The 20,428-nt window shown below is 51.4% G+C and overlaps 1 protein-coding gene across 1 annotated transcript in view; it reads right to left on the bottom strand.

The window, feature by feature from the left end:
• Window positions 1-582: 582 nt before the first annotated feature.
• Window positions 583-20,428, bottom strand: part of Ulk1 (unc-51 like autophagy activating kinase 1) — a 28,020-nt gene continuing 8,174 nt past the window's right edge. The window contains exons 4-28 of the mRNA XM_005344211.2: window positions 16,030-16,062; window positions 15,774-15,810; window positions 12,795-12,968; window positions 12,624-12,697; window positions 12,229-12,330; window positions 11,277-11,335; window positions 11,110-11,192; window positions 10,757-10,807; window positions 10,331-10,419; window positions 9,232-9,379; window positions 8,694-8,754; window positions 8,440-8,529; window positions 7,945-8,070; window positions 7,500-7,645; window positions 7,312-7,398; window positions 6,691-6,959; window positions 5,702-5,895; window positions 5,312-5,421; window positions 5,094-5,237; window positions 4,405-4,595; window positions 4,081-4,253; window positions 3,879-3,997; window positions 3,417-3,574; window positions 2,471-2,606; window positions 583-2,396 (exon numbers count right to left, since the gene is read on the bottom strand). Coding sequence (XP_005344268.1) covers window positions 2,341-2,396; window positions 2,471-2,606; window positions 3,417-3,574; window positions 3,879-3,997; window positions 4,081-4,253; window positions 4,405-4,595; window positions 5,094-5,237; window positions 5,312-5,421; window positions 5,702-5,895; window positions 6,691-6,959; window positions 7,312-7,398; window positions 7,500-7,645; window positions 7,945-8,070; window positions 8,440-8,529; window positions 8,694-8,754; window positions 9,232-9,379; window positions 10,331-10,419; window positions 10,757-10,807; window positions 11,110-11,192; window positions 11,277-11,335; window positions 12,229-12,330; window positions 12,624-12,697; window positions 12,795-12,968; window positions 15,774-15,810; window positions 16,030-16,062 — 2,910 coding nt within the window. The 3' untranslated portion in view covers window positions 583-2,340. The remainder of the gene's footprint in view (window positions 2,397-2,470; window positions 2,607-3,416; window positions 3,575-3,878; window positions 3,998-4,080; window positions 4,254-4,404; window positions 4,596-5,093; window positions 5,238-5,311; window positions 5,422-5,701; window positions 5,896-6,690; window positions 6,960-7,311; window positions 7,399-7,499; window positions 7,646-7,944; window positions 8,071-8,439; window positions 8,530-8,693; window positions 8,755-9,231; window positions 9,380-10,330; window positions 10,420-10,756; window positions 10,808-11,109; window positions 11,193-11,276; window positions 11,336-12,228; window positions 12,331-12,623; window positions 12,698-12,794; window positions 12,969-15,773; window positions 15,811-16,029; window positions 16,063-20,428) is intronic.

Consider the following 20,428-nt stretch of genomic DNA (forward strand, 5'->3'; position numbering starts at 1 on the left):
AAAGTGACCAACGGATTACATAGGATGGTCAGCTTCACTGTTGGAGAAGTGCACCTTACACCATACTTGCAATTAAGTTTAGAATCCAAATGACTGACTCAAGGGAAGCCGGGTGTGACGCAGTGCACATTCCCAAGTCTGATCTGAGGCAAGGGAGGGTCATTTGAGCCTGGGAATTTAATACTCTGTCTTTCAAAAAGGGGGAAGGTGCATATCCAAGTTTTTTCTGCCAGAAGGAAGGCAGACGCTACCCCTCTATAAGCAGTCAGAGAATTCCTTGCAGGAAACACGAGCCTCACATAATGTGAAACCTCCAAACTGGTACATCTCCAAAGACCAAAAGCTACAGAATTGACCTGCCTTCTCCGGGTCCTCTCCTGGCCCGGTGTGAACTGTTTTTTTCTGGGATATACAATGAATTTCCTCCAATTATTTCTGGATCAAGGTGGGGTTTACTCCCAAAGCTGAGTAAGCCACCATTGGCACCATGAAGCCCTACAGGACAAAGGCAGTCTGCAAAGACAGACCCAAAGGCAGGATCAGGACAGTGGCACGCCAGATAAACAGTGATGCCACATTAACAATTCCATATTTTATTTTCTTAAACTGATACGACACAGTGAAACGCAAAAGGGGTGGATTCACACAAATTCATCTTAAATTGACAGGGGCTGAGCACTGCTTTGGAGAGCAGGTTTGGCTCACACCACACAAGCCAGCCACACACATACACAACCACCCAGGAGCCATTAGGAACCAGGTGGTAGGTAAGGATCCCTGCACCAGCCTCCCTGGTGGCTCTGGATTCCAGTTGGCCACAAAACAATAAATACATGTTACATGCAAGGGAGGTCATGGGGTGACTAGGGAGGAGGCTAGACTTAGAGATCTGCTTTCTTGTATGTTCAAGCACAGTGGCAATATTTCAAGTATTGCAAAAACAAAACAAACAAAACCTAACCAAAAAAAAGTGTTGGTGTGTGTCCTATAACTCTGAATGCTGTTGGGGGACCGCAACCCCACATCTGCCTTGTGGACACTCAGATACTTTCAAGTACACATGGACAGAGCAGTGACAAAGGACTAGCAAACTAGGAGGGCTGGGAAGGTATTGGCTTATGTCCACCTTGGAGCCTGGAAGACAAGCTTCAGCACAGACCCTGAAGGCCAGCAAGCACAGGAGCTAGACTGACGGAAAAGCTCCATGGGGAACAGTTTTGCATATGTTATTTTTCACCCACACCTGCCTACTGCAGGGGGAGGACGGCATCTGGGCACTGCCCTCTCTGCCATCTAACAGGGCAAGTTGATAGAGATAGCCAGCCACACACTCACTCACACACCATATCAGGCAGCCTCTTCTCACCCTCAGCCACACAGCTGGTGCCATCTTCTCCATGGGAAACATCCAGAGCAATGCTCTACCTTCCCCACCCCCACCCTGCCAATTCTTAAACATCCGAACTTTCCTTTTTTAAAGAAAAACTGGATTTGGGATTGCGGGCAATACATTTTAGGAGTAAAGTGTGGAACTTCTGAGTTTATAAAGCATGGTGCTTCACAATGACTGTTCCTAATGAACATTTAAAGAGGAGGACTGCTTCTCCCCTGGGAGGCAAGCCTGTGTTTCCCTCCAAAGACCAGACACAGGTGGAGGTGCACACTGGGCTATTTATACACGTAGACATGGTCTGCATCTGTACAGCATCTTGGAGAGCAAGAGCCAGGAACAGGAGGCGGGTTCCTAGTTCAGACTTGAACTGCTGGCTGAAGTTCTCCAGTCTCTGTCTGCATAAAGTGCTCTGGTGACTTACAAAGCTGGGTGGATAGCCTCAGAGGGAGAGGTTCCTAGAGAGATCAGGAGGCCAAAAGGCCACACCCTTTTTTTCCTGGATGAACAATGGGGTAAGTGAGCTGTGAGAAAAAGCTCGCTTTGGCTTAGAGTCAGCAACAGTCTCAAGGCCTTGCCTGTCCACAGGGCAGCCTTGGGCTCTGCAGGTGGCAGGTGCCCACACTCACCAGCCTACCACCTCTCAGTGCCACACCTGGCCGTCAAGAGAGCCAGCTAGGAAGGATATGTTCAGAAACTCCTGTCCCGGTGGGCAAGGAAGCTGTCACTGGCACTTTGACATCCACCTACTAGCAGCCTAGGAATAGGAAGCAAGAGTTGCACCAGTCTGCACAGGTCCACCATGCAGCATCCCTGCTGGAGTTGGCTGGCAGCAGTCTCAGCACCATCAGATCAGTGTCAAGAAGGACAGTCTGCCAGGTCTCAAACCCTTCCCTGCAGGATGGCAGAGGCGACTAGCTCCAAGGGCACAGCAGGCTGGTAGCAGGCAGTCAGGCACAGATGCCACTCAGCAAGGCTGAGAGTCTCCGCTCAATGCACAACTTGCCTGTGGAAGAGAGAACATGATATGGTGAGGCCACACCTACTACCGCACACAGGCTGCCAGGAAAAGGCACTCACACTTGGCAATGTTCTCAATGTCCGTCTGGTCCGTGAGTGTGTGCTGTAGCCCCTCCAGCAGTAGCAGGGCTTTGTGATAGCGTGGTACACAGCCCTCTCGGTGCTGGAACATCTCATCCAAGGCAGCAGATTGCACCTGTAGACAAAGGCAGAGCTGGGAAGGGCCAGGGCAAGGCAGGAGTGGCCTGAATGCTCAGCACACTGCACACTGTGGATTGGCCCAAGTTCATTTAGAGTGAACATAAGAGGATGGCTAATTATTAGCAGGTGGTGGTGGCGCACACCTTTAATCCTAGCACTCGGGAAGTAGAGGCAGGCAGATCAAAGTCAGCCTGGTCTATAGAGCGAGTTCAAGGACAGCCAGGGCTACACAGAGAATACCTGTTTTAAAAAAGAATGACTAATAATGTCCCGGGGATAGCTAATGTATTAGATGCTCACAGAGCCAGGTGACCTGCCTGCATTGTGGCCACTGTGCTATCAGCATGGGCTGGATACAGCAATCAAACCCTACCCCAGGACACTCAGGGTAGCACTGTGAGCAGTGTGCAGAGCACTCACTCAGTGTCATTCCATGAGGTCATGGTCACCTGAGAAAAGAGTATAGATAAGGAGACCAACTTATACTTAGTTCCTTCCCCTTTGGCAGGGGTGTTCCTCATACCTGAGGAATATGTGAATAATCTCAAAGCAGAGTCCCTGCTTCAACGATGTGGTCTTCACACAGAGGTCTTTCATGTTAGCTGAGAAACAGGGACTCTCAGAGATAACAGGTAGGGATGCTTCCTGAATTCAAAAGCTACACAGTGGACAGGTGAAGTCACTATGGGAAGCCCCTGCTGCTTGCTGGGTAGAGCATCACCTAACGTCGGAGACCTCTAGCAGCTGAGCACACTAGGAACAAAATTCCAAGCTCCACCAGACAAAGCACACAGACTGCCCATACCATCTGTACAGCGTGGCTGAGGATAAGCCGTTCAGCAGTGACACCATGGATCCCATCCAGCAGCCGTTGTTTGTCCAAAAAGAAACGCTGAAGCCGCAAACTGAGGCCCTGACAGGACACCACGCTGGCCTTATATAGCTCGTTTAGTCTGCGTACAACTAGGGTAGAAGTGTCAGTCATTTCAGGCTTCTAGGAGCAGAGGACCCCCATAGAGAGCTGGAAAGCATGTGTGTAAAGGAGTATGTTCAGCTTGAACAGGAGCTGCAGCCTCCAGCTTTCCCCAGAGCCCTATGTAGCAAGATCAACATCAGTTCCAAGTAGCTCTGCCTAGGTAAACCCATGGACTTACTCTGTGCTCTGAGGATGAGGCCAGGTCCTGTGTACCCACTCTGCCAACTGCCCTGGCATGGCCTATTCCTACCCATGTACCCCAGCACCGCATCCCTGAACCCACATGCTCACCCTGCTTCACAGTAGATGAAAGGCAGAGCTTGCCAGCTCGGATCTGGCCAATGGCAGTCTGTAGGCCCGAGGACAGAAGCTCAGCCACCTTCAAGTACAGTACCAGCTGTTCTGCAAAGCTAGAGGTCAACAAATAGGTCAGAGGCAAGTCAGGGCCAGCAATGTCCAGGAACTGCCTTCTCGGTCCCCAGGCAACACCTACCCCCACTCGCGGCTCAACTGACTGATCTGGTCGGCCACCACACTTTCCTGCAGCTGGTACTCAGGGCCCCCGGGCACCTCGCTGGCACTACCCTTCAGGGCTGCAATCTCCAGAACTTGCTGTGCAAATGCAAGTGTGAAGCGCAGACTGTGCAGGGTCTCCGTGTGCTCTTGCTGAGGAAGCAATAAAGGTCAGAACCTGGGGCACACAAGTGTGTGTAGAGAGCTGAAAGGCTGACCTGCCAAAGAGGCACCTCTCTCTCAAGTATTAATCCGGTAAGTCAGAAGGGAGCACCCATGCTTGTCACCTCCCCACAAGCCTCACCTCCATGAGGGTCTCTTCTGGGAGGTCAGGAGCCTCAAAGGTCACAGCTCCCTCCAAGTTGGCAGCAAGTGGGTCAGCAAGGCTACAGCAGTGGCCTGGGGCAGAAAGCTCAGGGGCCTCACCACAGGCCCCAGGTACTAAGTGGCGAGCAGAGAAAGAGCCGGCAGAGCCCAGGGAGCTGGAAGAGCCCACTGTAGGTAGATGGCTGGTAAGGGACAGGCAGCATGCCTGCTTCTCACCCTGCCTTCTCTGGCCCTCTGAACTCCCTCTTTCAGTTCACATTCTTCCTCATCCTGATGTTTTAATAGGGAATACAAGTCAAAGGTGCCAGCACCCGGAGCTCCGTCTTAGAGTGCTTTAGCTTCCAATACTTAAACACAAATTAGTTCAGAGAAAGCAGTGAAGCTATGAGCAAAACTGGGTGGTAGAGGTAAAGGCAACCACTGCCATCACTGTGAAGTGACAGGATCCTCATGAATCTATTATTTAGCCAGGGTTCCCAACCAACATAGGTTGGGCTTTCAGGCAGTTGGATAAAGAGACCAGCATCTTAAATACCACTCCTGCTCCATGCATATGCTGGGAATGCCACAGATCTTACATAAATGGACCATTAGGATTATGCTACAGAACACTGCATTCAAGAATTCCCATTACAAGGTTTTGCTCTTACTTGGCATATCCCTCACCTGAGAACATTCTAGTACGGGTGCCCTGGGGCGGTGTGGAACCACTGGGTGGGGAGCCCACAGTGAACACCACAGGTGCTGGACTGCTGGCCCCTCCAGCACGGGCTCCTGGATGCAGGGTCCCTCCAAAACCAGCAGAGGGAGCTAAGGAACAAGGCAGGTTCAGAGATCAGGCCTGTGCCAGACTCCCACAACACCCCCACAGATCCCTCACATACCAATCTCCATAGGTTTCTCCTGCAAGCTATCAGTGCTGCCTGAATCAGAGGCCTGTGTCCCAAATGCAGCCTTAAGCAGCAGATCCGTAAGACGGCTGGTGCTGAAGGACCTGAGGTGGTAGGAATGGGGAGGCAGTATGTGTGGAGAGGGCCTCTAGACCCAGCAGCTCGGGTCCTATTTCTGCACACAATCGTACCTCAGGTCAGGCATGAGGAGCTGTAAGTTTTCTAACCCACTTCACCTTTCAAACAAGGAAAACAGGCTGGACTGCAAGGGCCCACCACAAATTCCCAACACCTGCCACATTGGGCAGCCAGCGTACAAAGATAATTTTGGTCAGAAACGGTAGGGAGGACAGCTCCTGAGCACAGTCCATCCAACCCACTTACCGGCCAAAGGGGCCCCTGGTGTCTTCAGCAGGCCGCAGGCCAGAGCCCAGCTGCTGGCCCTGAAAAGGACTCGCCTCTGAGAGATCAGGCAGTGTGCGGTTCCGAGGGGGCGTCATTACTACACCCTGCCGAGCCAACAGGGTCAGCAAGTTCTGAGAGCTGGGAGCTTTGGGGAAGTCAAATGAGGGCCCAGCCTAGGAGGGAAGGACAGCACTGAGAAGGTCCAATGGACTGCCAGACCTCAGAACCCATAGCCCAACATGGGCCCACTGAGGAAATCTGTCCCTCCAGAACAAGCACTAAGGATATATGTACAGGCTTACAACACAGGTAGCAGCTGCTGTGTGGGGCTCCCTTTTCCAGAAGGAAAGCTAAGACAAAGAGACAGAACTACACAATCTCTCTAAGTGACAAACTAGCCTTGTGACACTTTTTGAAATGAAGTCTTACCAAACAGTCCATGGTAGCCTCAACATTCAGATCCTCCCTCCAAAGGTAGGCTTACAGGTTTATGCCTAGTCTGAGATTTCTTTCTTTTTTTTTTTTTGGTTTTTCGAGAAAGGGTTTCTCTGTGGTTTTGGAGCCTGTCCTAAAACTAGCTCTTGTAGACCAGGCTGGTCTCGAACTCACAGAGATCCACCTGCCTCCGCCTCCCAAGTCCTGGGATTAATGAGATTTCTTTCTTATACTCAAATCAAGCCTACTCATCTTAGTAAAACACCTTTTGGTGCCACACTACTGTAGTCACGGCACAGCAGAGAGACAGAGGGCGCAAGGTTTCTTCCCTGTTAGGGAAGTCAGCGGTCCCCATTCTGTGACAAGCCATCCCCTCCAAGAATCAGTTCCTCTAATTTCCCTTCCCTAAGCCCCTGCTAGGCACCTCCAGGGAATCCTAACAGTAGCCAAGACACAGAGACCAGGTCCTTTCCAACCCCATTTCCTCCACCAGAGCTCGGTCCCTCCTACAAGTCAGCCCAGCCAGCCATTACCTTGGTGGGAGAGCCTAGGATGGGGGGCAGGGGACTCCGCTGTAGAAAGTCAGGCAGCTTAGGTGAGCCACGCAGTGGCCGGCAAGACTGTAGCCCTGGGCATGGCTGGGGTGCGCTGGCTTGGGGTGGGCTGAAGGTGGCTCCCAGAGGGTCTGTTGGGGGTTTGGGGAGCTTGGGGCGCACAACATGGAAGTCAGACAGGTTGGGGGCACTGTGCAGACGGCAACCCAGCCCAGTGGTCCGTGAGGAGTGCTCAGGCACAGAGGAGCCTGAGGACAGGAACAGGGACAGGACAGGCTGCATTACTACCCTAGACCCCTCCGCCAGGCCCTGCCCCACTCTAGGTCTCCGTGACCACCATTCTGGACACCTCACTCCCTACACAACACCCTTACACAGAGGCACAGAAGGGCTTAGCAATCTGTCCAAAGCCACTCAGCTGTAGAGTACAAGGAACTGAGTGGCAGGGCATCCTCTGTGATCCAAAGATTGATTCCACTGTATTTCTTACTTTCTCCCTAACAGCAAGAGTCTCAACAACAGGAAGAGGCCCCAAACAAGGTCAGCTAACCTTCATGCCTGCTCTACAGATGCTCAGGCCATGGGCTGTCCCACACCTACCTGGTCGTGGTGACCTGCCAGCTCGCATATCAGCTCCTTGTGGGGAGGGCACTCTGCTCCAGCCGGGCCGCTCAGGGATGGTTCCCACTAGTAAGAAATGGGTAGCTAGATTAGACCACAGCAAACCGGCCCCATCCACTCACAGAGAAAGGAATGCCCACCAGTTTTCATCCCCCATATAAACTTACCTTGGGGAGAGGGTGTGTAGGGACGGCTACCTCCTAGTGACGGCTTTCTGGCCAGCATGGCTCCATCAGTGTGGGAGGGGGGTGATGGGCTGGCCCGAGCAAAGCCCAAGGGGCTAGTGCTACCTGATCTTCTGATGGCAGAGGACCTGCACAGAGCCAGGGCACATAAGGTCTAATTGACATTACTGAGGGCCCCCTGATGTCACTCAGCTTTTCCTTGGCTAGTCTGGCTTACAGGTAACTGCTAACCCAAGCTGCCTTCTATAGTTTACATGAAACACTCATTCAACCCCTAACATTTACTTTAGTCTATCAAACACAGCTTGCCAACAAGATGGGTTTGAGGAGCTTAGAAGTCCCCAGTAGTTACAAGAATTCTACAAACTCCATGACTGCACACAGGACAACCGTGGCCATGACTTTAGTGAAAGTCAGGGATACTAACCGGGCTGTCTGGTGCTGAGTAGGTGATTGTAAATTCTGCTCGATGCGCTGGTAGTTGTGCACCTGAGTGGGGACAGGAATGGGGACCGAGGCACCATACCTGTTGCTGGAGAAGGAGCCAGGCCGGCTGTGGAGAGACAGTAACCACTGTAGACAGCACTGGAAGAGGCTCAGGCCCAGACACATTGGGGTGGAGAGGTCTCGTCCTTGCCCAAGTCTGAAGAGTTGGGTTTCACACTGCACCCAGCCAACACTGTCTGTGTGACTCCCACCTATGTGTTCCTATACCCTGATCTAGGGAAGGTCCTGTAGGCAGTGTTCTCAGTTGGGTTCCCTCACAAATCCAGCCACATATCAACAGCCTTTCAGTGGGACATCCACATTGCCATGTCTGGCCAAATCTGATCGAATACAGGACCTTTAGACACAACAGATCTTGCCAAGAAAGATGGCTATGCTATGATGCTGAGGATCACTGATACCCATCTATGCTTACCCAGAGGGGCTGGGAGAACTGCTGCAGGTCGGAGAGGGAGATGGGGTGCGACCATGGCTCTCTAGGCCAGCAGAGGCCACCAGCGAGCTCCTGGTGGCAGAAAGGACAGACAGACAGCTTTAGACTGATGCATCAAGATCCTAAACTCCCTCACCAGGCTTCCCTAAGTGGGCCCAGCAGCCTTAGTTCTTCCCAAATGGCCTATTCCATGTCAGGACTGGCTACTGGGCAGAGGTCAGGAGATGCTGACTCACCCACTACACAGCAGGCTATCAGGTGGGGGCTTGGTACTAGCTGCCTCGGCTACTAGGTCACCTGTGGAAGAAGAAAGCATCTGACCAAGGTGTCCCCTGTCCTCTTGGACTCGCCTGACCCTCTGGCTCTTGGTGCCCTGCTCAATGTCCCCTTTCTCCCAAGAGAGTGCAGTCTGAGCAGTGCAGTTCCTTGCTAATACAGTGGCTTTGTGGGGTCCCCAGTGTGAGGGCAGTCTACTCCGAAGCAAAGACACTGAGGTGGCAACCCTTCGAGAGCCACCTTTGTACTGTATATATATATATATCCATGCCCCCCCCCCTTAATACTCTGGAACCTGGGCATAGGGCTCTCCAGACACACCTGTGCTGATAACATCCTCCCTAGCAAGCTCAGGGCTCTAGAAACCCATTCCAACTGCCCATAGGGAGTCAGGCTAAAGCCTTTGCCCACATGCATGTGCATGTATCCAGTTGTCTGACACACCTTTATACTCCAACAAATACTGTGAGGTTGCCTGCCTATGTACTGGGACCTGACCTGGAAACTGGGCTGGGACCATCACAAAGTCGTCTGTGTCACAGGAGTCTTTGCTGCTGCCACCAGAGTCCCGGGAGCCCTGCAGAAAGCCAGCAGCATCCGCTGGGGAAGTAAGGGTCTTCTGCAGCTGTGGCATCTCCCCCAGGGACTGCAGGACAGAGCAGAGTTGGTGAACTGAGTCCAAAGGCAATCAACCTCCCCAAGAATGTTGCAGCTCACAGTGGATCTCAGGCCCATAGTGCTAAGCAAGGAAGGCTGGGCTTGGACACTGCAGCACAGTACAGCTCTTTCTTTTTTTACGATTTATTTACTACATAAGACAGTGTTCTGCTTGCATGTATGCTTGCAGGTCAGAAGAGGGCACCAGATCTGTTTATGATGGTAGTGGACCACCACATGTTTGCTGGGAATTTAATAAAGAACCTCTAGAAAAGCTGCAGCCTGTGCTCTTAACCTCTGAGCCCTCTCCCCAGCCCTCTCTTTCAAACATTAAAGACAAGCTTTAGGATGAGTGTCATATGGCTTGGGAGCCTGCAGCTCCTACACATTCATGAAGAATCTACCTCTGGGACAGTGTTCACCATCCATCCCTCTTCACCCCACCTCTCCATTTCTGTACAGTAACAAACCAGAGGACCATAGAGGTCGTGTCCCTGTGAGGAAGTTGCCACTGCAAACCAGCACCAAGCAGGCACCATGTGGACACACCTCTAGACTCTTAGAGCAGGTGGCAATGCTTGGCACAGCTGTAGGTATACTTTTCATGAAATGAGTACCCCCAGAGGGTGTCCCCACTACCAGACACAGATCACAGAACCTGCTCCCAGTTATGGCAGAGCCTAGAGTACTGGGCCAACCCGGACACTATCTTATTACTGCTCAATCAAATGAGTGAACATTGAGATGGGGCTCAAGTCCCACACAGACATGATCAACAGATCATTGCCACTGAGCCTCAGTGAGAGGAGATCTCTTCCCTAGTCATGCAGGACACAATGCCTAAAGTATATAAGGACCAGAGGCAGCTAGATCAATATCTGCACACCTATCATTATGCATTCCATGGCCCAACCAACAGAAATCCAAGAAATCAACTCACCGGTGGGGAGGCCAGATGTGAAGCAGAGCTGCTGCTAGAGCTGCTGCCGGACCCTGAGCTCGGATACGAGGGCACAGGCACAGGTGGGGCTGCAAGAGAAATGTGGGTCAGAATGCACACTTCTGGATCCCACTACAGCTCTGGGGACATGGCTGCCTTTGACTGGCCCAGTACCTCAGCTCTCACCACAGAGACAAGCAACCAGCATCAGGCTACACCACTCTGCACTGGTACCTCCAGTACCCCAAAGCCTATGACACCGGTCATAGGTAGATAGATATACATGGCCTTGAAGCAGAGGCAGAACTGCATGGCCCCCCACCCCCGCCATCAGCCCAAAGTTTTCCTCAAAATAGCATTGACACCTATAGACATTGGGGAACATGTCACAAGCCCAGTCTGTGCCCAAGACTCCCAGAGACTCACACTTCTTGATGGTGGTGCTAGCATCTAAGAAAGGATGGTGGAAAAATTCATCTGTGGATTAAAATAAAGTTAATTAATTATCTTGATGTCCCTGACCCAGACAGCCTGACCAGAGAGCCCTGGGTGTCAAAGTCAGGCCCCAGCAACCTAGGAAGAGTCAGGGCCCCAGATGGTGGCTTTTGAGAACATCTGACCTCTATTTCAGCAGGATTCAGTCTGCTGGCCATGCTGAGGTTAGAAGGAGTCCATTGCACTGTGGCCCGGAGGCTAACAGCAAATGGTAGGCTAGTAGTGCCTGGGCACTCACTAAGAGCAGCTAACATAGTTAAAGGGGCAGGGTGCCAGGTGCTCACCAAAGTCCATGCGGTCCTTGTGGTTGCGCTGCAACAGAGCCAGGAGCAGCTGCCGCAGGGGAGCTGACGTCTCCCGTGGGATGCTGGGAGAAAGAGAGGATGGGTTTGAGCAAGAGGTGTGGGATGCCAGGGTAGACATGTCCTGGGGATTATGGAGGGTTTCTTACGCAGGAACCAGTGTCTTGTTTTTCTCATAAAACAGGCGCAGGTCCTGAGGGCTGCTGGCCTGTTGGGATAACAATGAAAAGGTTCAGTCCTGTGGAGTACCTGCCACCTCAGAGCCCTGACACCTACCTCCCATTGCCTAGCCTCTCAAGTGCCTTTGTCTCCAGATATCCATGGCAAGGACCACTGAGCAGCTCATGTGCCATGTGCACACAAGGACAAGTGGAAGGCAGATGGGACAGAGAGACGCACCAGACCCTCCAACTGAGAAAAGGGCTGGGCATATATTCCATGTTGGGGACACATCTGGGAGGCTCACAGGTTGACACCCCAGTACAGGAAGTGCGTTTAGCTCTTAACCTGAATAGTCAATGTTGCCAAATAGGAACTATGCCAGGCCTATTAGGGCTTGGGGGCATGCCAGGTATCAATATCACATCTTGTCGAGGCAGACACAGCCGTAGGTTCTCAAATTCCCCTTGATGCAGACTTTGCTTCCAGGTTTGGGCTACTACTTACGATGAACAGCTGCTTTAGAAACAAGGGTAGGTGGAAAGTCCATATTGAGACATGACTCTGACCTCTAATGGGGTCACAGCAAAGGACCTGACAGGGAAGGCCCCCTTTCAGGTTACCTTACTAAGCAGAGAGGTATGGCTAATCCTAGATAAGAGAGCTCTTCTGCTAGGGGGAAGTACCTGTGTGGTAGAGGTCAGGGTGACTGAGCAGGGCCTAATGCTACCTGACTCTTAAAAAAATGCAGTTTCGGTGACCCCTTGGAAGGCTATGGAGAGAATTTTCACCTAAAAGATGCAGGAGAGCCACCAAGCTCAGTACCTATAACCACAAACTGATTCCCATCTGGCAACTCGGTACTCTTCCATGGTGGGAACACCACCCACACACTAACTCTTACCCTCTAGGGTTTTGGGAACTCACTAAGACCTTACTTACCTGAAAGGGGGCCTTCCCTGTCAGACACTGGTAGACAATGGTGCCAATGCTCCATAGATCAGCCTTCCCATCATAGTGCTGGGACATGATGACCTCAGGGGCCTACAGGGTGACAATACAGATAAGCCCTACTGTACAGTAGTATGTAACAACAGCTATCAGACACTAGCCAATTGGAGCAGACATCTGCTGGGTACCAAGCAACCAACATACATAACCAGAGCAACAACTAGTTTTGACATGACAAAATGGTATGGCCACTCTGTCTGCAACCCCTTACCAAAATGGTAAGGCCACAGCTGATCCTTAGGAATTCTGTAAAGGGTCTCAGGCAGGGCTGACACTAGCCCAGCTCTGCCTTGCCCTTTAGTCCTGAACCATGAGTAAGCACGCACCATGTACATAGGAGAACCGCAAAGTGTGGCCGCCATCATGTTGCTCTGGAGGTACCGGGCAAATCCAAAGTCAGCTGCAGGAGAAGCACCCAGATTGCATGAGCTGAAACTGCTCTGGGCATGGTCCCCTGCTGCAGTCTCTCAGGGAGCGACCACCCCAACAGGTCTCACCAATCTTGACTCGGATGTTACTAGGGTTGGCACGACGACCCCCAGGATTGGACAGCAGAATGTTCTGGGGCTTCAAATCGCGGTGGATGATGCCCTTGCTGTGTAACAGCTGCATGGCGCCAGCAATCTGCTGTAGGAATAGCCTGACAGTATCTTCACTCAGTGTGCGCATGGCTGTAAGAAAAGGCAGGCTCAAGGAACTTGGGATACCACTGTCTTGAGTGTATGTGGCTGTGTGGAAAGACAAGCTCAAGGCCTTAGCGCCAATACCACTCCCCAGACACTCCAGCACACAGGGCCAACCCATTCTGCAAGCCACTGGGCACCAAGGCCAACTTTCAACTTTCCTTTGCAACCTCCAGAAGAAGCTGGTCCTTTCTTATTTTAACCCCAAAGAGCACATGGCCCTCTTCTCATACATCCTTGTAGGACTCCTCCTAACCACTAGCTCTTGGTGCTTCTGACAATACTTTGCTCCTCTTGGTCTCTACTCCTCTGCTGACACCTCCTAAAACTTTCTCCATTCCTGTGGCCAGCAATCAATCACTAGGCTTTGTCCTTAGTTCTGGGATAGGTCTTTTGTCTCCTAGTCCACAGTCGAAGTGGGGACAGGCACAAGAGAGATAGCTCAGCAGTTAAGAGTACTCGTTGTTAAGAACCCTAGTTTGGTTCCCAGCACCTACATGGTTGCTCACAAGCATCTATAACTCAAATCCCAGGGGTTCTGGAACCCTCTGTCAAGTACCAGGGCATGAATGTGGTCTACATACATAAAGACCAAACACTCATACACATAAAAACAAATTAAAAGTTTTTTGTTTGTTTGCTATTGTTTTGTTTTCCAAGATGGGGTTTTGCAGGGCTGGAGAGATGGCTCAGTGGTTAAGAGCACTGGCTGACCTCTTCCAGAGGTCCTGAGTTCAATTCCCAGCAACCACATGGTAGCTCACAACCCATCTGTAATGAGATCTGGTGCCCTCCTCTGGCAATGTGGGCATACATGGAGGCAGAAGGTTGTATACATTATAAATAAATAAATCTTTTTTTAATTGTTTTTTTAAATATTTATTTATTTATTATGTATACAATATTCTGTCTGTGTATATGCCTGCAGGCCATAAGAGGGCACCAGACCTCATTTCAGATGGTTGTGAGCCACCATGTGGTTGCTGGGAATTGAACTCAGGACCTTTGGAAGAGCAGGCAATGCTCTTAACCTCTGAGCCATCTCTCCAGCCCTATAAATAAATAAATTAATTAAAAAAAAAGATAGGGTTTTGCTGATCTGATCACAGGCAGATCTCTGTGAGTTGGAAACCAATATGGTTCTAGAACAGCCAATGCTACGTACCCTGTCTCATAAACAAACAAATGAAAACAGTGAGTAGGTCTATACTCAGGCTAGACTGGACACAGGCTTCACAAATGGTTCGGTGTGGAGATGTCAGACAACCAATTAACTCCCTCCCAGTAGGAGGCACCTCACTGGTAACCAGGTCTACAAGGATCACCTACCTAGAGCCCAGCAGGCAGACACCAAAACATGTACACCTTATACATATGCACTTGGCACATACCAAAAGAATAAACAGTCACTGCAGATCCAGTCTGAAAGACGCAACCATTTTGGTGGGACACCAGCTCACCACAGTCCAATCAGTTGACAAGTGGCTAGTCTGGGAGCCTACATGAACTCACACACTCACACATAGGGGTCTGTAAGCACCTGATAATCTCAAAGCTATATAGAGGCCAACCCTGTGCTGGCCTACTCACCCCTTTCCTTCTCCACAGACAGGTGACATGTGAGGCTGGCCTAAGACCAAACTAACACACTGTGGAGCTGGAAACTTGCTAAGAAACACCCAACTACTGAAAGTCATGGGTGCAACATGCTGCCCCAAGAGACAAGAGCAAATACTAGCCGGGCAAAGTCAAGCACAGATCAGCCACGTGAACCTGAGCATGGAGTGAACTGACAGGCCGCTGCATCTAAAGTCAGGAGCCTCAAGATCCTACACCTACTCCACAACTGACTCATCCCAGCAGACCTTGCAGGGTCCTCCTAGACCCAGGGTCTGCTATGATGGCAACAAGAAGTCAGTGTCCGAGTCTGGGATGGTGTCTAGAGGCTCCAACAGAAGGAGGACCCAAAGAACAGAGGACTGCTCTAAATGCCTGTGTCCCTCTGGAGAATGGTCAGGAGTTTTGCTAGAAGGTGCTCAGGTCCCTGGAGTCCCCATTCTCAAAAGGCTGAGTGGCTGTCACTTCCTTTACAGTCTGAGACAGAAGGCCTATCTAGGAGGGGCTGCTTTGAACCATCAATCCCTGCTTCTGGTTTTGTGTTTGCCAAGGTGGAGAATTCTGAATTACAATCATGGATAACCACTGCATCCTTCCAGGCATTGGACCCAGGTCCCTGCATTGTTACCACTTGCCTCTCCCCTCAGAGCACTCCATGGAAGAGATCAATGCCCTTTCACTCCACGCATCATAACCCACTCACCTGCTGTCTTCCCATGGGTCCTGAGCTCTCCTGCTGCCTGCAGCTTCCTTGCTCTGCTAGTTCGCATACCTCTTACTAGTCTGTATCCACAAGACACTCCCATAGATCTCTTGGCTAAACTTCACATATGCACTAAAGCTGGCCCCTGTCCTCCCATGAAAACCGAACACCCTTCTCCCCGTGTTTTATGCCTGCCAGTGCTTGCTCTGACCCACCTACTCTGCTTGTGTCCTCAACGCTGCCAAAATAGCAGTACCTGACTATTCTGTCATCACCCTCTCAACAGGTGAGAAAGACTTAATAAATAGCTGAGGGTGGTGAAGCCTAAGGGTCTAAAAGAGCTGGGCTCCCTTCTATAGAGCCCTAAAGCAGGAGAGGATGAGGAAGATCAACGCCACAATCAATCAGGGGCAAATCAAGCTGGCAGCATCTTAGACTTAGCAGTAGTGCCCAGCTGGGGTATGTCTACTCACTGTGTAGATAGTCAGCCAGGTCTCCACCATTACAGTACTGCAAAAGACCAGGGACATAACATCAAAACATGGCCAAAGACCTTCCAGTCTTAACCTGACTCCTTAGCCCCAATACCTGTTCCTTGAACCTGTCCAGTACAGGTGTCCTAAAATCCCAGCTAGGAATGTCAATAGTGCATACTTATAATCCAACCACCCCTATCCCTCTGCCCATTCCTCTGGGCCCTGTGCTTGCCCTGGCCCCATGGGAACTCACCTCCATGACCAGGTAGACAGAACTGGCCATCTCCTGAAACACAGAACAAGCCATTTGAGATGGGGAAGTACCTTGCATATTCTTTCACTCATTGGACATTACTTGGAAGAGCCCTTGGCACTTGATACCACAGGCACTCTCAATATGTCATCTACCAATAAGGCTTGAGGCAGAGTGAACATGGCCAGGCCTAGGTGTCCTCTGTGGCCAAGACTCAATCTAGGAGACAAGACATTTGTGGCAAGTGGCTTGGGGGATGGGAACATGTTGTTTCAAGATCATACTAATACGGGCCCAGTGTCTCAGAGGGTCTGATGATCTCCATAGGGTTCAGTGTAGGAAAAGGTTGATATGCACAGGGACCACTACCTTTGAAGGTTACTCTTGTCCCAGCGGAGCTGACCTTGATTCTTAGTCCAAGAACTTCCCAGCACTGGAATCCACAATGCTAACAGATTACAGACTGGTACTGGCAGGGTGACTCAGCAACCAGGAGGCCTCCAGCTGTTGATCCGGCCGGCCTTGTGGGGCTTTAGAGGCTAACAGGCACTCAAGCTCAGATGGACACTCACCTGGGCACCAGTCTGTTCCCTTGTCTAATCAAAGCCGGTGTGAACAGGACCATCCACCTGACAGAGCCAAGCCCCACACTGTGAGATCACCCACAGCAAATCCCACCATTCACACCTGTTTCACTGACCTAGTGGTATTAAGCCAGTCAGGCTGGTTCTAAGCAACTTGCAGATTTTTTCTGCAGGCGGCGTGATCCCTGCAGTTGTACAGTCAGCTGGGTGGAGCAGGCTTTAGGAACCACAGGGAAAAGGCCCTCCCCTCCTATAGCCCACAGCAAAAAGCAAAGGCCCTACCCCAATTCCAAGCACTCAAGGAAGATCCACTCCCTGATCCTCAGGAAGTCAGCTACAGAGATATAGGAGGTTCCTCAAATCTCTCCCCGGGCCTGGACAAAGTGGAGACTGCAGAAAGAGCCCTGCTGACAGCTTGCGAGAGCTGGATGGAACAGGAACCACAGGCCCCAGATGACCCCACCACAGAAGTCAATGGCCACCTGCCCCACAAGTCAGTTACCCTAAACATGTATTCATGACGCCAAGGACTCCCTACTCCTACCCAGCCTCCCAGTCCCTATGACTAATGCCTACACATGAACACCCATGAGTGACAAATATAAAACATCTGAACACCTGCGATGTGAATGTGCAAAGAGCCCACCCATGTGCCCCAGAACTGCACCAGAGTGATTGGGGAGCTAAAAAGTCTATCCAGGCAGTCTGGCTGTCCCAACTCAGTGTGTTCCACGACTGACAAACTGGGTATAGCCCAGGTGGGAGGCTATTCAAAAATACAGGCCTAGACTGCTTCACCAAGGCCTGTATGCCAACACCCCAAGTACCTGCCTAGATGAGGAGCCTTGACTTAGCTCCATTTGGCTCCACTCCCACCTCTCTCTGCCTTCCAGGCCAGCTGCAGGAGAGATACTCTGGGATAGGTGATGCCCTGTAGAGCCCCCAGTCTGAGCAACAAATAGGTTAGGGGGCCCAGGATGGAGGGACAGGGACCAAGAAAAGAGAGACCAAGTCTAAGTAGGATGGGGACTAAAATGAAGTAATAGCCTGAGGCCCCTTCAGCTCAACCGAAGTGAGAGCTAATGGAGGGCTCAGGGCACAGCAAAGGTGGCAGAGATAAGGACCCACAAACAGCCACAGCTGCACACACTCTGTTCCTTCTGTGCATCAGAGGGCGTGTCTCAGCTGCTTCAGTCTGCAGCTCAAGCCAATGGAGGCTGCTGGGGCCACTTGCTATGGGACACACACATTAGAGCCTGGCAGTTAGAGGCTCAGGCCTGTCCTTAACATTAGTACTGCTCCCTGGGGTATGATCTGTTCCAGAGCCCCAAACTCATCCACCTAGTCTGAACAAGCAGGGACAGTGACAAGGACAGACAAAAGATCTGAAAAGATAAATAAATACAGAATACCAACCCAAGATTCCCAAACAAGGGGTATCTGCTACCAGCAGCCCTAGGCCTGTCCTCTCTTATATACAGCTTCCTGCCTCCCTAGAGGCAGAGCTACCCGTGAACCATGGGACTTCAGCATGTGCACAAACTTCCTGCTTAGACCCTGGTAGGGTCCATCTAAAGGCCTTCCTTCCATAACCAGTCCCAATCAAGCTGGACCTCTACTGCCTACCTCCAGCCCTTCCCAGGAGATGGTCCTAAAAGAGACCCAGAAGGGCTCAGGTAGAATGGTGTCAACTTTAATTCATAACAGCCAGCTTGTTGCCCCATTCTGACCTGCTACTGCCCCAAAAGAGCAAGCTTCCATCTGAGATCGAGTGCTCCTACCAGGCCTGAGCTGTGGCCTAGTCCCCCACTGGTAGCGCCCACCATTTTGGCAAACCCTCTCAAATCTGCTCCTTGTACTCTCTCCTGCCTCTGTGCTTAACTTCCCTGAGCCCCAGAAAATAACAAGCACAGCACATTCCCCGGCCAGTTTTACAAATGAGCCAAGGCCCAAGAAAGCAAGAGACATGCCCAACTCTGTGGAGCAGCAGGGCTCGCCCAGGCAGGCTGGCTTTCATACCATCTATATGCCTTCCATAAGCTTATTCCTAACCAGTCCCAATCAAGCTCTACTACCTCCAGAGCTGGGCCTTGCTGTCTCTAACCTGGAGGGAGTGAGGTAAACCACAAAGCAAGAAGGGCCTCCCAGGCAAGAGCTCTTACAGGGAAACAGTCCACCCAGACCAGCCCCTCTACATTGATGAGGCTACCCTCTTTAGGAACAGGGGTAGCAGAGGCCAAAGTACAACCACAGTAGTTACAGCTACCCTGTCTCAACCCACCTTGAGCTCACCCAGAACCACCTCTCCAGCCTCTGTTCTGCTCAATTGGTTTCTACAAACTCTAGGGGCCACATAAGACTCTCAGGAACCTCCAAGGCCAAGACTGCATCCCTAGCACACACTCCAGGGTATTGAGCAGTCGAAGGTCCTTCTCAGGAATGGCTTTCCGTAAGCCGGGCGGTGGTGGCGCACGCCTTTAATCCCAGCACTTGGGAGGCAGAGGCACGCGGATCTCTGTGAGTTCGAGACCAGCCTGGTCTACAGAGCTAGTTCCAGGACAAGCTCCAAAGCCACAGAGAAACCCTGTCTCGAAAAACCAAAAAAAAAAAAAAAAAGGAATGGCTTTCCCACCACGGTCTCTCACACTGGGTGGAAGACCTCAATGTGGAGCCCTAGGCTCCCAACATTGCCACTCTGCCAGTCAGGTCCCAACACCTAGCCCTTGTAAAGAGAGGAAGGTGACAGAGGGCAACCAGTGACAAACCACAGCTGACAATAGAGCAAAGAAAGACTTGGAGACAGACACCCTTTGCTGAGCTTCCCTCCCTGTGCACAGAAAGCTCGAGAGACAACAGAATCAGCACTCCTGCGGAAGCTGCGTCTGCTACTACTCTCAGGCATGCACTGCTAGCCCTGGAGTCCAGCATCCTGGGATGCCGCACGGGCGTCTGGGCACTAGGAGGCTGCCCCGCCCCAGACACTGAGATATTTGCTTAATAGGATCCCAGCTCTCCACCCTCTGCCTGCTCTACTCTTGTCTGGCAATCTCAAGCTGGGTCTGGCAGGCAGGTGACATTCACCGACCCAATTAACTCCTGAGGAGCCAGGCTTTTTCTGGACTGCAGAAGGTGCCACGGCTATAGCCACAGCAAATGCTGGGCTCTTCTGCACAGTTGACAGAAGAAGGCCAGCTCATAGTACCAGGGGTAAGGAGAGTCTATTCTACCCCACTGGCCTCTCAGAAGGCATCCACATGTCTACATGCCTACTTCCATGCACCAACTCCTGCTGTGAATAGTCAGACCCTTCTCCAAGACGCCACAAATAATTCAGGAGAACAGAGTTGTCTCTTGGGAATACAACTCCATACAGTTACTCTCCAGAACCATACTTCTGTAATCTATCTACAACGATTCTGACCACCAGTTAGGACAGTCAGACTGACTCCCCTGCAAAAGACTATTTGTAGGAGACACAGGCAAGGAGAGGAGGGCAGGCAGCCTCTAGAACATGGCATCTATCCTGCACAGCCATGGGCTTTATGGTGTATTCCATCAGCCTTACAACTGCCATATTTTTATGTTCTCCATAATTCAAAAGGTAAAAAACCCTGGTCCAGCAGATAAAAGAATCCACGACCAAGGCCGGGCGGTGGTGGCGCACGCCTTTAAACCCAGCACTCAGGAGGCAGAGACAGGTGGATCTCTGTTGAGTTTGAGGCCAGCCTGGTCTACAAGAACTAGTTCCAGGACAGCTAGGGCTGTTACACAGAGAAACCCCATCTCGAAAAGCAAAACAAGCCGGGCGATGGTGG

Source organism: Microtus ochrogaster, chromosome 2, assembly GCF_000317375.1.
Source record: "Microtus ochrogaster isolate Prairie Vole_2 chromosome 2, MicOch1.0, whole genome shotgun sequence".
In the NCBI taxonomy this organism is placed as follows: Eukaryota; Metazoa; Chordata; class Mammalia; order Rodentia; family Cricetidae; genus Microtus; species Microtus ochrogaster.